This window comes from Gopherus evgoodei, chromosome 7, assembly GCF_007399415.2.
Source record: "Gopherus evgoodei ecotype Sinaloan lineage chromosome 7, rGopEvg1_v1.p, whole genome shotgun sequence".
In the NCBI taxonomy this organism is placed as follows: Eukaryota; Metazoa; Chordata; order Testudines; family Testudinidae; genus Gopherus; species Gopherus evgoodei.
The window spans coordinates 90,006,828-90,024,109 of NC_044328.1; the positions used below are offsets into that span (position 1 = coordinate 90,006,828).

Below are 17,282 nucleotides of genomic sequence, written 5' to 3' on the forward strand. Positions count from 1 at the left end.
TTAGGTAAAGCAGCTTTATATTACTGAGCACACACACTGATTCATGGTGAATGGAACAGAGGAATTATCACTTTGGAAATTACAACAATATTTGTCTGGTTGTCTGGGATTAATAGTATACTATTTCCCCCCCCGCCTTACTTCTTGGATTTTTTTATTGTTGTTTTGAAGAACCTTTATTTAACTTTTTTTTAAGCAGTGATACTTATCAAACTTTACCACATCATACTATCACGAAGAAATTTAATATTTCCATGTTACTCTATGACTACACTAGAGAGCTTACAAGTGACACAGCTGTACCAATCAGCTGTGCTGCTGTAGGATCCTCATATAGCCCCTCTATGCTGACAGGAGAGAACGCTCCCATTGACATAATTAAACCACCACAACAAGCAGTAGTAGCTATGTGGCAGAAGAAGCTCTTCCACTAATGATGCTGTCCACACCAGTGCTTCTGTTGGTGAAACGTATGTTGCTTGGGTCTGTGTGTGTGTGTAATATTCACACCCTTGAGAGACATAAGTTTTGCCCGATTTAAGTGGTAGTGTAGACATAAGAATACCAGAATAAAATACAGATATATGTATACACACAGAATAAGAAATGGTTTCAGCATCTCAGATATAAAGGTATGTGAAGTTTTTTGCACTAGATTTTTGTTTGTAATGCTTGCCACGAATTGTGTATTCAGTATGGATGAATTATTTACCAGTTTGTTTATGAATTTCAATTTGAAATAAATTATGTAGAACTGCTATTATGAAGAAATATTTTCCAGAGTATATTTAGCTGCAAAGACCTGTTTCTCTTTTGCAATCCACCCTTGGGTCCTCAGACCGGTATCAAACAGGAATACACATTTGTGAACATGAAAAAGTAGTTCAATTCAACTAGTCTATTCCTTAGTTTCCTGTGCATATAGTTTGCTCCTGATAATTATGTTTCAAAGCTAATATCCTTTTAAGATGAGAGTGTTCTTGTACTTCTCAGAGTGTTTTGTTAGTTTGGCTGGCTGTGGATTCTGTCAGACAACACATCCATCATTCTGAACTATCAAGGTTATATTCACTAGTAGAAGAACTGGGGCCTTTTTTTTTAGATGAAAGCTTAGATCTTATGGTGAATACAGCCAAATCTTTGATAAATCCCTAGTTCCGGGATTGATCATGCTGTTCTTGCTTATTCCAAACCTTCTCCGAGTACAAGGATTTCATGATCCTTGTACAGTGAAATGACAAACCCAGGGCTGATCTACCACTGTGTTACACTAGTTTAATTTCAATGGAACTCCACTAAAATCAGGCTACCAAAATTCTTGGCAATGATATCTACATAGACATCATTCTAATCCATTATCAAACATTTACAAACTTTCAGGGATGATATTTTACTGATTAGGAAATAGAAGGATAGTTTTCCCAGCAGAGGTGTAGCGAGCGCCCTCCGTACCCTCTGACTGGAGGGGGCCCCGCAAGGAAGGGGGCCCCTAAAAGTGGCAAAAAAAATGTAAGGTATAACTAGGTAAGTGACATTTATTGACGCTATTGCGCAATCCATGTCGGTTTTACTGACAGAACCGTGAAGTCATCATGATACATCATAATGCTATTGGCTACATCCGTTGTCTGTCGGTCAGTTTTGAATTTTAGTTGGACCCATTCAAAGAATGTGTATTTGCGTTCATAATGGCGGTCGGCGGATAAATATTATTAATTTAGTTGTTTAGTTTTTTTATTGTTTCCAACGCAGAAGCGTGCTTTGTGATGTCTAAGAGAATGTATAAGAGCGGAACTAGTAAACGAAAGGCAGCAAAAGATGCCGAGAAGAAACTTGAGAAAATTCCAAAATTGTCAACGTATTTTGCGCTGCAATCCAACGTACAGGTACAGGCACATGAACGGACAGCGCTAGCAGTGACGAATTGTATCCAGAAGTATCCAGAAGTGCTTCAAGTGAGTAGGTCGAAGATGAAGCCAGTTGTTCTACCAAACAAACTGTGACAGATATTCCAGCTGCTGCCAGGAAAGAAGTATCTGAATCTGAACCACTGACTGATGATCCAGGAGATTGGCCGTCTATATCGGACAGGCAAGTGTGTGACATTGTTGCACGTGGCCCACCGCAGCAGAATGAAAAGTTTACGAATTTCCATTTAACGAGGAAAGCGGAGGTTCACAAGTACTCATTTCTATCGAACTATGGCAAATGGGCGAGAAAATAAGACGTTCATGGTTAATGTACTCAGTTCAGAAAGATGCCATTTTTTGTTTTTGTTGGTAAATTATTTGGCACTGGCGACATACCGCTACGTCGTGGAACATCTGCTTGGAAAGCACTGTCCAAAAAGACTTCAGCAGCATGAAACAGGCAAAGGTCATCAAGACTGTATGGGTGAAATGGTTTGACCTTTGGTCAGGCCTAGTAAACCGTACATCTATTGACCAACTTGAATTGCAGGCTTTTCTGAAAGAAAGAGATTTCTGGAGAAATGTTGTCAAATGCATGGTTGATGTCATTATTTTCTTGTCCGAAAGAAACTTGGCATTTTGAGGAAGTAATGAAAAGCTCGGCGATCCTTCGAATGGCAACTTTTGGGACTGTTTGAATTGCTTGCAAAAGTATGATACTGTCCTCAGCGAACTTTTACAGAGGATTAAGAAGGCAGAGACACATGTTCAGTACCTCAGTCCACAGATCCAAAACAAGCTGATTAAACTTGTTGCCAGTAACATTCAAGAGGCCAACCATAGCGCAGCTTAAAAAAGCAAAATATTATTCAGTTATTTTGGACTGTACTCCCGGACGTGTCACATGAAGAAAAGATGTCTGTGGTGTTACGCTTTGTTGAATGCAAACGGTGAAGATGGTGTCAATATTTGTGAAGGCGTTTGTTGGTTTTCTTAATGTTCATGATACAAATGGTGAGGCTTTATTGAAGCGTTTCTTGAAAAGGCAAACAACTTAGGAATAGACATTGCTTGACTGAGAGGCCAAGCTTATGATAACGGCGCAGATATGAGAGGAAAGAATAAAAGGAGTTCAAGCCCGCATGCTAGAATAAATGGACTGTGCCTTGTATGTACCATGTGGAGCTCACACTTGGACTCTGGTGATCTCAGACGCGGCAAAGTCATCGAAATATTGCCGTTGACTTTTGCGGTCTGATTAACAGAATATACGTTATCTTTTCTTCTTCACCTTCACATTGGGATATACTTCAAGAACCATATGCAATATCTGTTAAAGGGTTATCGGACACGCGTTGGGCGTCGAGATTGATGCTGTGAAGCCATTGCATTATCACCTTGAAGAATTGTGCAATGCTTTGTCATCTTTGCGAGAATATGCGCTCGAAAAGAAAGATGGCAATACAGCAACAGATACCGGTATGCTTTTAGACCATGTTACTACATGGTCTTTTGCTCTGACTGTGTACACGTGATACGATATACTATTTTACGTCAATAAAACCAGCAAATTAATTCAGTCACCAGATGTGTCAATTGACGTACTGCAGGCAGAAGTCGGTGCTACAATGAAGTTTTTGGAAGACTATCGAAATACAGGATATAACTCTGTGGTCACAAATGCACGTGAAATAGCAGAGCATATGGGTAGTGAGCAGGTGTTTCCAGAAACCAGGATGCGACGTAAGAAGAGAATGTTTGATTACGAATGTGCTGATAATTCTAGTCGTCTTTCTGCTGAAGAAAAATTCAAATCGCAGTTCTTTCTTGTTCTCACTGATCAGGCCATATCTTCTGTTTTGTCGTGATTTGACCAACTCGTGGAGTGGTATAAGTTGTTTGGATTTCTGTACAACGCTAACAGCCTGAAGCAGTGTCACAGAGAAAATGAACTGGAGAATCACAGCAAAAATGTTGAAAGAAAAATGGGAGACACTGATGCCAACGAACTCATAATGGAATTGAATTGTTTTATTTATGTCATCGAGAAAGAAAGAGGACTTGTCACGGCAAACAATTTTTTAACGTACATATACAAGGACAGCCTTCAGGAGATATATCTGAATCTTTGCATTTGCATCAGAATTCTTCTGACCACAACAGTTACTGTCGCTGGTGCTGAAAGGAGCTTCAGCAGAATGAAACTGATCAAGAATGTCCTGCGCTCAACCAGGACAGATGACAGGTTTTCTGCGCTTGCAGTTATCTCAATCGAAAACAAGATTGCCAGATCTCTGGACTATGACGCATTGATTAACCAATTTGCGGAGAACAAGTCTCGAAAGAAGCTCTTTGCGTAAATACGGAATACATGTACACTGTAGGCCTATGTATACATAATATGAACCCTGTATATTGTATAAAATAAATACCGCATTCCAGTTTCTGCATTGTAAGGGGCCCCGGACATATGTTCGGAGGGGGCCACGTTCTTTGTTGCTACGGCCCTGTTTCCCAGCAGGCCTGCAGTTAGTTCATCCAAATCACTTCTTATTTAATTGGTATATTTTGCCTTCAAACAATTGGAAGCTGAAAAATATTTGACTGGGGTGCTGCAGGAATGAATGGCTGTTCCAAGGTAAAGCCTTTCCAAATAAGAATTTAAAAAATCAGTGCATTAAAATTAAAAAAAAATCTATGTTACCTTTGAAAAACAAAGAATCCAAAATGCAAAATGAAAGTATTTTCTTACATTTCTTTTATGAGTAAAATAATGATTATTTGCACTTAAATGTAAATTTTGTTAGTGGATATTGACAGTAGGAATGAAAAGTCTTTTTGCTACCTTAACTACAAGGTGCTACATTAGATTAATTTTACCATCTGCCTTTGAAAAACACTAGGGATGTTATTTCCTTGGTGTCGTGCCACTGGGTGAATCCCAAAGATCACATGAACTTTGAAATACTTTTTGCTTGAGCACTAATGGACGTACACCTCTCAATTTAGTGGTTTACTGATTAATATTTAATTGAAAGTAAAATAAAAAATTAAACAGGCAAATGATTCAATCATATGCAAAGGAACAACATCTCTGGCTAATGTTGGCTGACAAATGACCAAAGTGGCATTTCTAAGAGTAGGAAGAAATATTAACACACAGTGATGGTGCTATGATTAAAAGAAAGTGTGTTTTGCTTGACAGTAGTATTCCTGTGAACATCCCACAGAGAAAAATCCTCTGTCAGACACATTTGACATCCAGCCTTAATACCCTTTGCATTACTAATGAAAAAAGTAGGTGATATTCATCAAAGGGAACTAATAATTGATTTCCTTGCAGTTTCATGAACCACTTTTAAGGACTTGGTCAAAAAGAAAGAAAAACAAACAAAAAATAGCAACATGCTTTCTGCTATGTAAATACTCCAAGTTCTTTACATTACGGCTGGTGCTGTGATACCCTGTGGTCAAATCCTTTAGACGCATACATTCTATAAATAGCATTTCTGGGCCTGTCAGCAAGAAGCAATCTGTCTTTTTAATTATTCTTTTTCATTACTGAACCCAGATTGGTTCATGTCAATGTCTTTGGCTGATATTTCAGCTCAAACACTAACATGCTTTCTGGTGAGATTTCCTGGCTTTCATCCTTTCATAGATGAAACCATAAATGGCCATATCCTAAGATGTGCTGATATCTGCTGTTTCCAGGCAGTGGGAGTTTTGGGGTTCATTGCCTTTTGGGATCAGGCATGTTGTGCAGGGATGCACAACTTTTCCTCTCTATTTTACAAACTTTTTAAAATCAAACCCAAACAATGTTTTGAGCTGCTTCCCATTTTATCTAAATCTGGCTACCAGTCCCTCAGAAAAAAAATCTGTTAGATACACAGAGAGGTATTTTTGAACTTGCTATGTTTTGAGGTATCTGTATTTAAATTGATACTGCAATCACTGTTTTGCATTCAACCGTAGCAGCCTGTGTGTAAGAGAAAGTAGAATACTCCTGCCTTCTGAAGGTGCAGTTATTACATTTTGAAGGTCTTTTTTTATTCCTTCCAATTTCTCTTTACCTTTGTATTTATTGTGCAACATACACCACATTTCCCCATCAAATTTCTATGCCCTGCAAGGGGCAAAAGAATACATGAAATGCTGTGTCGCAGAATTATCACCACCAGGAATTTCACAACGAGCATGGGGTGGGGAAGAATTACTCTCGTCTAACATTTGACTAATACCTGGATTCTGTGCTGTGGTAATAAAATTCTGATGCTCTGATATTTTGTGGAATTCAAAGGAATGACATGTACTTTTTGCTGGAGGTCCATGTTGCATGTTTTAGCTGGTGTGTTAAGCAGCCTCAAAACAGATAATTTAATTGTGGACAATTAGGAAATGTTAAACACTGAAAAACATTATCCCCTTGAACTCAGTGGCAACACACTCCTTTCAGTGGGCCCAGCAGCAATATTAGCTGTATGTGGGAATGGAATTAAGGTTGTCTTGACAATGTCAAGATAGAGGGTTAAAAACATTTGGTTCATTTTTCTTCCCTTTGCATTAACTCTGCTGTACAATCCTTTTCTTTGTGACTGGCATGCTGCTTAAAAAAAAAATCCACTCTGACAGTCAGAGGTCCATCATTCATTAGTCTGATACCATACTCAAACCTTTTCTCTCATGTGAGAAATATTCAGGGGGTCTACAGATTAGGCAGTGAACAGGCACTATCCCACTTCAGGCAAAAAAGAAACCTTTAATCTCTGTTAAAACTCTGTGACAAAGTATAATAGCTCATCTCAACAGCATTTCAACCAAGTTCATTAGACTACATGTATAAAGAGAGCAGATTTTAAAGGCTGGCTTAGAAAGTAATCAGTTGGTCTTCCAGATGGTCCAAATGTGACTCTTCAGGAGTCTGCATGTTAAAAAGCCTGTATCAGTTCAGCCTTTTCTTTATTTGAATGCTTTGTAGCTCTCAGGCCAAAGCTATCAAATGTGTTGGTGAGTCAGCAGTTAGTGCTGAAGGAAAGCAAACTGAAACCTTCCCATTCCTATGAGAGACAGTGCTTATTGTTTAGCTTGAAGCTCGCAGGTGCTTTATCTCCTTTCCTGTGTGTGTTTATTTTCCTAGCTGACAAAGCTGCAATGCTTAATTTATTTAAATATATTCTGGATTGGCAATGAAAATGTTCCTATTCTTTCTCCTCCTTCCCCCATTTTACTTTTCTTGCACTGAAAAATGGTTTATGTAATAGATGAAGGCATAAGTAATAGTATTCAATTAATTTTTATTACTTTGTAGTCCTTCATGGGTTTTTTGTTCTTGTCAGATGAAAGATTGATATAGCAGTATGAAGCAGAGCACATACCAGAGGCACATCTAGACTGTTGGACTAATGGCTTACTTATTAATATTCATGAGCCATCTCATTTAGCAGGCGCTCTTGGGACTTGATTAAAGTAAGGAACGCTGCTATTGCTGCTGTAGCTGGAAAGAGCCTTATGTATGACACAGCTAGCAATATCAGTCTTTGGTGTCAGCTGTGACTAACTGCAGCAACGTGCTGACTCTTGTATCTAGCTTTTTAAAATCAAGGACTACATTTGGGAGAATGAAATTCAAAGGCTCTTTCTGAAGGTTTTAGGTTCACTCTTCTAACATGTGCTTTGTGTTTTGATCCCAAAGGTCCAGAGGAAGAGATGACCAGGTTCCTTACTACAGATACTACAGCCTGAGTGCAGCATAATGGGAAATGGTGAATGGAATGGAGCTGGTCTGCAGCCTTGAAAGCAGCCATCCTGCGGACTATTACCTGGTCAGGAACACCTCAGTCATCAGAGGCATTCTCCACTGACTTCACTGGATTCTTCTTAATCCCTTAGGTTGGAATTTGAGTCCCTCGCTTTGCAATTTTGAAGCAATTTTAAAATTCCGTCTAATATACAGAGTGGAGCAATACAATCAGCAACAATGGGTGACATGACTAACAGCGATTTCTATACCAAGAACCAAAGAAATGAGGCCAACCGTGCAGGAGAGTTTGGGTGCTCACTGGAGGAGCTGCGCTCCCTCATGGAACTCAGAGGAACAGAAGCAGTAGTGAAAATTAAGGAGACGTATGGGGACACAGAGGGCCTCTGCAGGCATTTAAAGACATCACCAACAGAAGGTAAATGCTTTTCCCTTTCTTCATTTGCGTTGGGTTGTGCAGGGTGATGAGATTCATATAAAGGACCTCCACCTAAAGTAAATGGTGGAGGGGATAATTTTGCTTTCTTTCTGAACTAGGATTCACACAAAAATGACAGTATACCACTACAAAGGAAAAACACCTCTGGGGAATAAAGAAAGACCTAGACAACCTGCTTGTAAAATATGGCTTCTTGTTAAAACTTGTGTGTGTGTGTAAAAATAGGGCTGCATATTCAAGTTGTGAATGTGCTAATTACATTTTAAATAGCACACAAATAACTAAATGAGAAATTCAGCTCCAATTTTATAGCAAAAGGAAATTGCATTCACAGGATGCTTTAACTTGTGTATGGTGTTTTTGGAAGTAAGAGGAGAATTACTTTGAAGGAATTGTAATGCTATATGGTTATCTAGTGGTATGAAGAGAACTTTTAGGTTATGGATATTAAATTGGTCAATAGAGCGATATACAGTATATATTTTCTTATAACTAACCTTGACTTCTGGTAATACCATAGATAATTTTGCTTAGGTTACTATTTGAATATGAGTATTTGCTTTTTCTATTGGTAATTACAACAGTGGGCCTTCCTCCATTTAATAAGCTGAGTCATTATCATTCAATAGTCTATTCTCGTAAATTGCTCATAGCATTTAACACTAAATGTATTTTCATATCTAAAAGAGACAGGAACACATTAGGTTAATAACACTGTCTTTGAATCTATAATATTCATTGTCTTTGTCTTCTCTTGTAATGCCACCAAGATCCACTCATTCATTTTAATGTTTTCCCCCCTTTTTCGGAGAGGTAGAACTGTTAGTTTAATGTTTGATTCTTTTTTTTAAAGTAACCTTTTAAAATTAGTCATTTAGACATATGAGTAAGGAACTAATTACTGAAATTCCTGAAGCATTAGTTTAGTGATAAGCCTGTCACTTTATTATAATATCATGTAATGTGATATTATAACCTTACATAAGGAAAAGAGTCCTCAGAAAATAAATGTGTGTTTGTGTTAAATAAATTCTTCATAGCCCTACACATACTGCCTTTCAGTTACCTATTATCAGAATTGGTCAAGTGTTGGTACTATGATAAAGATTTAGTCTCTTAGTAATGATTTACTAGACAAAACTACCAAAAAATGAGCAAAAAGGTTTAGGAGTACCAGAACCTTCACATATTATGATGTACTGTAGGAGAAACAATGAAGCAGGAATATTGTGGAGAAGATCTTGGTGTAGTACAGTATGTGCTAATATATAAATATGGCAATATCTCTGAGATACATAACTCAGTACACCCATTAAATATTTGTGGAACTTTATGGACCAGATCCGCAGCTTGAGTAAGTCAGCAGAACATCATGGACTTCAAGGGAGCTTTGTCAATTTAACCAGCTGAAAGCCTAGCCTAATGTGTACTTCGATGGAATTGTTAATTACTTTTCCTGCACAGTCTGAAACACAAAAGGAACATTATTCCTTATACCCAGACAGACTGCATGGATCCAAGTAATCTGGTATGCTGACTTCACTATTAATCTGTATGTGATACTTCATATAAAATAACTTTTCCCAAGCCCTCAATTTTGATCTTTATTTTTAAACTCACTGCTGGAAACATGTCTTTTTAGGTGGGAATACTACTGACTGATTGTATACTATATTGAAATATTTATTTAATACATGCAGAGAGGGCTTTGTATACTGGGAATCTATCTAGTTGGAGATAAAAGTCAAACTTCAAAGGGATAGTGATAGGTCAAACTTTAAATATATTTTTAAAAATAGAGCCTCATCCATTCTACTAAAACTTACTTGTATTCCTCTTCAGTGTTGTTTGCATTCAACACTATTAATATGACATTCTATAGGATCTTCTTTTGCTATGGAATGAAGGAAACAATCAAAATGGAGTTTGTTCATATAGACATGAGTTTCACATGCATACACCTTTAATAGTAATAGAATTGAGAGCCCAGAATATTGCCAAGATGGTTGTATACATTTTCAGAGGGTAAAATCACCCCATCCCATGGAGTTTTCTTTCTTGCAGTGAGTAACAATTTACATCCTTGGATGCCACGGATCCCTTGAGGGCCATCTGTACGGAAGCATCCCAAAGATTCAGCCAACCTACCTTCAGTGACACCATGCTGCATGAGCTTCCTCTACCAGTAGCCCTCTCCCCCCAGCGCCAAAATCCCCAAAGGACATTTTCACATTGCCTAAAGCTACAGATTCCCTGCAGGGCTTGTGAGGGAGGACACAGTATGCATGACCCCAGGCCACCTCCACTCCATTAAAAGATCCATGAACTTTGGTTGATGAGAATCCTGTGCATGGCTATGTGAGAGCTATGGTGGTTACTCTCCATGCACAGACCTATGGAGCAAGTACCACCTCAATTATACACCACTGAATTTATTTTCATGGCGTATTGAGTAAGTGTAAGAGCTGGCAGAAAATTGTCACCTGAAAGCTGGCACTTGACATTTCACCATATTAAAATGTATCTGACCTGAGTCCATTTGCCTGCATGATATCATATTAGGAAGGTTATAAGGTGTAATTAGTGAAGAATTTTGTCTGCTACACCTTTTCCTTATTGATATTTGATTTAGTGCCTACACACTGCTAGGAAGAGCCACTTAAACTCAAAGTGGCTGTTTGAGGCTTGGTTTAAAGCCTTTAAAATGATGGCACCTACGTTAGACAATGCAAATAAAACTCAACCCTTATTAATACTGTTGTATATACCCTTTCTTGTGCTTTTTGAATTCAGGTTATTAAATATCTAACCTCATCTATTAATGCTAAAATAGAGTTTGACAGAGCATACTGATAAATATAGTAAGATTTGCCAAGTTAACATATATTTTGTCAGTTACATGTCTTCTTTAGACTCTTCTTTACGTTTTCATTGATCTTGGGTTTCCTAACTGTAGATGTGTTTGGTCCTTGTTCTCATTATTCTTAAGGAATTTCTTGCAATAAAGTATGGTTTTGTTGTATTGGAAAGCTACTATTTAGGCTTTTTTGAAAAGCCTATGAAAACACTTTCTGTGGGGAAAATACAAATATGTCCTGCTTGAGCTCAAATTAATTTTCATTAAAATATTTTAAATAGATTTTCATAACATGGTGTTTAAAAAAATAAAGGAGCGCCCAGCTATCTGTCAGTGTACAAGACACCATTTGAACCAGTTGAACAGCTCTGTGTTGATAGTTGTATAACTTTCCATGGAATTTGAGTCTGTGAGGCCACCTCAAATGTAATGAGACCTTATGCAGGAGGAAAGACTGCTGTTACCATGTGCTGAATTAGCTGGAAGAATATCAAATGTATTCCTTCCAGAAATTAATATGTAAATGCATTTAATCTATCATTTTAGGTAGTGTGCGCTAATATAAGTTATGCAAGACATTTTTCTTCAGAGAACAGCAAAACTATCCATTCATTTAAAATAGTAATTACTATATTAATTATTTAAGTGAAAAATCATGTGAGACAGTTTTTCAGAGGTAAGATCCTGAAATGTAAAAGCAAATGTGTCTTTAATACTGATGCGTGTTACCTTGTTCATTTCTACATCCATCTAGAGAAGCAGCTGTTGCCTTGGTAATATTTGTGCTGTCATGTCTGAAGCAGCACCTCCAAGAAGTGTTACAGCACCAGAGAATAAGCTTGTCGGCTGCTGTAAAGTAATTATCTGATGTATCAGTCTTTTAGAAATGGGGCTGGTGCAAACTGAACCCATTTAAGACCCAGACTTTAAAGACTGAGTCAATGACACCTGAATTTTAATTCCCTCTGGATTTAATAATCAAAACTAAAATCATCCCATTTTCTAGCAGCGTCTCTTCTGTAAAAAGACTATGATAAGCAGAAAGAATCAATGTGCATTTTAACCATATATTCATTTTCAGAAGCCTGCTTTCGTGTTATGGTAACTACCCTCTTGCTAAGGGATAATATAATGTTTGTCTTGCACCTCCCTCCCCACTGTTTTTGTTTTCAAATAGGTCATTGTTATACGGCAGATATAAACTGACAGTGGCTGCTGAACAAGTGTGGGTTCATTTCATTATTAGTTATAACAATCCAATAAAGTCTTACATAATTTTATTAAAATATTCAAACAGAGTCACTAAGGAGCAAAAACCAGCAGCATAACAAAACGGGCCAGTTATTTGGTGGCACAAAACAGAGAGACCAACAAACAATGCTAGCAAAGCCAGAACAGAAACCTACAATATATATCCAGTGGAGACACTCCGGCCTGTTTCTGTTTAACTATGGTCACATGAGTTTTCCATCAGTTCTAAACCCTTTCAAAGGTTCTCTAAATAATTAGATGTTAGAACAGTAACGTAAGTTAAAGTATTTAAATAAAAATTATTTTAATGCAGAAGATTAGTATTGAACTAGACTGACTTACAAAAATTAAAAAACTTCAAACTGAGAAATAAGTGGAAGCTAGACATTTGTACAGCAATTGAAATTGCCACAGAATGAGAAGGAATGCTCCTACAAATGCATTGATGCAAAAGTTAGAAAAATATAAGGCAACAGTGAAAGAGAAGGAGATAACTGTAACAAGGTTAGCATCAAAAAACAGAAGATGGATTATACAACAGAAAAAGTCAAGAAAACAGTGAAGTATTTGAATGAACACTATATGTACCGTTCTGGTTTTTAGTGTCAGGGAAACAAATGTTGTTGGCTGCTGAGAAATTTTTGTGGTGAAAGCTGACACACCACAAATGGTGACAAAAAACGAGCAAATGCAAGATTATGAAAGGAAATAAATTAGCCTACGAAATACTGAGTTTTAATTGTTCCTGTTTTTTGTTTGAATTGGCTGAAAGTTTGACAGTTTCTATGCAGGATTGTAGGTTTTTTTAACATTAAGATTAATGTAAAAGTCTACTGGATATTTAAACTTTTGAGGACCATTTTACACAGCTGTTCCAGATTAATTTTAAGTACTAGGTGACTTTCTGCAAATTGTGTGATATTTTAATTACAGTACTTGCTCGAGAACCCAACAGTAGCATCTCAAAGACAGTGAAAGATATGCCCAAGCATGTTTTCCTTACAAATTGCTGTATTAATTAACTCATTCCTTTCTTTTGTGTTTTCAGAAAAACATTTTTATTTCATGCCTATTTGCCGGCACACATGCAGGATTCAGACTTGATATTCATATCCAACCCCTGATTTGTGTATGCACATACATGTATCTAAAAGAAAAGCAGTGTTTTAAACAATGAAAGCCATTCTCTTTTGCTGCCAAAGCCCTTCCCGGCTACCATAGTTAGGTAAAGTCTGATCCTTCATGTGTCCTAGTCTTTTGACATAATAAACTTCTATTTTCTCAGACAAGTAGAGAAAGAAACTAACTTTTAAATACATTTAACTTTGTTCACTTTATCATACGCAGTATGTAAGAACTTTTTGTGCCTAAGTAGAGCACATATTGCCTTCATATTTTTCTGTGACCACTTTAATAAATAAATTGATTGCCCCCCCTTCACCTCCAATTATAAGAAACTATCTTCTAACAGTCTCTTTAGGCCCCTACTCCTACCCCACCTAAGAAAGAAGTTGTAGTTTGCATCATGTCCAGAAGGTTTTAAAAGTCTGAGCTGTAGTGTAGCAAGTGGGGGAAAGCACGGTCCCAATGCAACTGGACTTCACGGAGGATGTCCTGCCAGCAGCGCTTCTAAACAGAGGGAACTCCAATTTGAGCATTTCTGCTCATCAGAACTAAAATATCCTATGCCCATTTACTGCTCCTGCTTTTCCTTGTTCAAATGCTGCACAGACCCAAGGGTGGGATTCACCGGGGCACATAGGCATTTAACTACCACTGGAGATGACTAACTGCAACATTTAGGCCCTGTTTGCATTCACGGAACAACTGCTCATCTGCCACCTAATGTTGTAAGTGCCTAAAGTTCCTGAATTCCTAAGTTTCCTTTGTTAAAGTCCCCTAGGTGCCTAACTTTTGGCAGCTGGGCATGTGCACTGAGTCCTGAAACTGCCCAACAGTTTGGCACCTAAGTCTCTCCAAAGCCCCAGTGAGATTCACAAACTAGGAGTTCCCCCATGCTGCTTTTGGGGCCCGATTTGGTAGGTGTGCTCAGAGCACATCTAAACCAACACAACACCCATCTTATAATCTTTAGTTTAATGGTTGGAGCATTCATCCAGTAATTGGGAGACCAGGGTTCAGTTCCTCCCTCTGCCCTTTGTGGTGCAGGGAGTTGAACTTGGGTATCCCATCTCCCCAGACAGTGCCCAAACCACAGGCCAACAGGATTTTTGGGGTGGGGCAGGAGTGTCACTCAATATCTCCTGTTGAAACTGTTCCACTCTGTAAAATAGTTAAATATTCATTGGGCCAGACAGAGGGTTAGAATGACTTTATAGAGCTCTCACCTAGGAGATGGGAGACTGAGGTTCCAGTCTTCCTGTGCCAATGAATGTTTAATTATCTATACACAGTGGAACAGCTGAGTGTTGGTTGCCGAAGCCCCCTTTGTGACTACTACCCCAAGTCTATTGGAATTGTCTGGACATTTAACGCTCAGTTATCCAAAACTAAATTAAGTTCCTTTGAAAATCCCTAACATCCTTCAGTGTGAAAATGGAGCTGAATTCATTGGGAACATAGGGGCCAGTGCTCTCCTATGTAGGTTACTGCTGCCTACAGATTATTTATGTCAGAAGGTGGAAGGTTTGACCCCAAAACCCACCGTAGGTGCTGGAGGCAAGAGCCATCTGCTTGGATGCCCTGTTTTTTTTTCTGCAGCTGGACTTTTCCCAGCCACCTTTTGAATTCATGGCAATATAGACCTGATCTCTGCTGACATGGACTTTCCTGCTGGGTTCTACCTTGCAAAAGTTGAACCCTTGTAAGATAGTATTGACTCAGGCAGCATTAATATGTGCTAGGTTTCCCTATGGGATTGTGGGTAGAAACGATGAGATGTATAGCATCCATTTTTCCAGCCCTGCTACCTGTAGAAGGAGGCAAGAGAAAAGGGTAGAGGGGTATACAGTGGAGTTGCCACTTATCCTGGTGTACCTTCCTAGCCTAGATCATTGGATTGTGCTTCCCTTCCATTCATTACACTGAAAAGGAGAAATCAGGCTACTGCTGTTCATCTGGCTCTTCCCACATGCATTCTATGGAGAAACTTTGGATCTGACCCAAGGCGATATTGGGAAAGAAGTATCAGAGTAGATTTTGCATGACATCTGATAACAGTTAAAGAAATGCTCAGGAAGAAGACTGCATAGGGAACTTACATAGTGCATGCTGTTTAGAATACACAGATGGTACCCCTGGGATAGGAGTATACAGCATTTGTGTGAGTAGTGCTCACAGTTGGATGAATATGATGTAGGAATTTGATGCTGCCCAGAATCCCTGTGAGTCCATTTCTTTAATCTAATCTGTGGGGCAAATTATACCCCGATATACATGCTTTCAATTTCCACTGACCATTAGTGCTTGCTTAAATGTATGAATGGGGCTAAGTGAGTGGAACCCATGACATTTCCCTCAAGGACACTCCCTGCTTAGGGTATTGGCACCGTTAGTACCATCTGTAGGAGCTTTACAGTAACTGTGACTGCTTCACTGGAGATGTAAAACCTGTCCTTAAACACTCAGCGCATCTTGAGTGTATTTTGTGCAAATTAAAACTTCTCAAACTGTGCTATACTTGCCACTTGCCCCAGTGACCCTTTCCTCAGGCAGTGTTAACACCTCTAGTAGGACAGAATATTTTAAAATTGCAGTATGAGAAATGTTGTACCTAACACACATGCATTACAGCAGAAGAAAATTAACTTCTCTACAGCCCATGTAAACCATTTCAATATTGTTTCCAGAAGCTAAATCCATCTCTTAGCTCAGCATCAGCAGTAACCTGATACAAAAAGGCTGGCTTTCCCAGGAATTCAAAGAATATAAGTACATCTTCACACAGAAATAGGGAACACAGCAGGAAACCAACAGGACATAGTTACGATTCATTGTTTACACTTGTCTCTATTTCCTAAACAGCCCAGTCTTAACTGATAATGATGTGTTGTCTAGGATGAGTCTCATGGGGTTGCTTTTATGTGTAATGTCTCAGGCCAGTCTGTCAGCACATAGTATCTTATTTCAGTCTCACATATTCTTGGGAGGCTAATGACTGGCAATTTTCTTGATCTAGACTAGGGAGATTGCATTATATTGCAAAGGAGCTGATATATTGTGTGCATCCCACTGTTCTTATCAAGCACCAGAACAGAGCCCTCCCAACCGGACGTAAAAAAATTCTGAGAAACCCTCATGCCTGCTATTTTCTCACTCACTGTTTATTCTCCGATGAATCCCTTCTGGATTTCAGCATGGCATTTTCTTTGGTCAGACCTTTGGCTTTGGTATCTGAGAAGTTCAAAATTAGAGGCCGCTCCACTGGTCATGATTTGTTGTGATCCCAGTCACTCAAGTGTGTATTCTGTCCCAGGGCCCACTGCCTCTTGGGACAGCAAAGTTGATTAATAACTGGAACCACTATCTCTCAGCCTCATAGCCTGTTGAAGCTCTTGTATGTGTTGATGTTTGGAGGATAGATATTGCTGATGCATTTTGCATAACCCACAGGGATTTGAACAAGAAAGTGTATTTCAACATTGATTTTCTATCCTTTGGCATTATTTAAAAGTAGGGTCACAGATATTCAACTGCAGCAGGCTGAATTAGTATTTGAAAATTCCCATAAAGTGGAATTTAATTACAGATTGAACTGAAATCTATATACTCATTGTAAATACCTCATGATGCCAATTAACTGAAGGTCTATGCTAGCAATCTAGTTCCTAATTTGGAGTTAGGAAGTGAGAGGGTATATTTGGCTTCTATCTCTAGCTCAGGTACAAGCTTGTTTTCTCTCCCTGTTCCTCCAAAAAAGGTATCACAGTGATAAATTTAAAATTTGAGTTGTGTATGGAGTTGGTGAGATTAGCATTTGTAAAATTGTATTTGACATCCAGTGTTCTTTTGTTGATGTGATAAGTGGATTTCTTTTTGAGTCATGCAGCATGAATACATTTATGACCCACATAAATTAGCTATTGTCTCCCATATAAATGATTT

The 17,282-nt window shown here is 38.4% G+C and overlaps 1 protein-coding gene across 1 annotated transcript in view; it reads left to right on the top strand.

Annotated features, from left to right (window-relative positions):
• Positions 1-17,282, top strand: part of ATP2B2 (ATPase plasma membrane Ca2+ transporting 2) — a 438,931-nt gene that overhangs the window by 88,323 nt on the left and 333,326 nt on the right. Inside the window, 1 exon segment of the mRNA XM_030569615.1 lies at positions 7,606-8,089. Coding sequence (XP_030425475.1) covers positions 7,891-8,089 — 199 coding nt within the window. The 5' untranslated portion in view covers positions 7,606-7,890.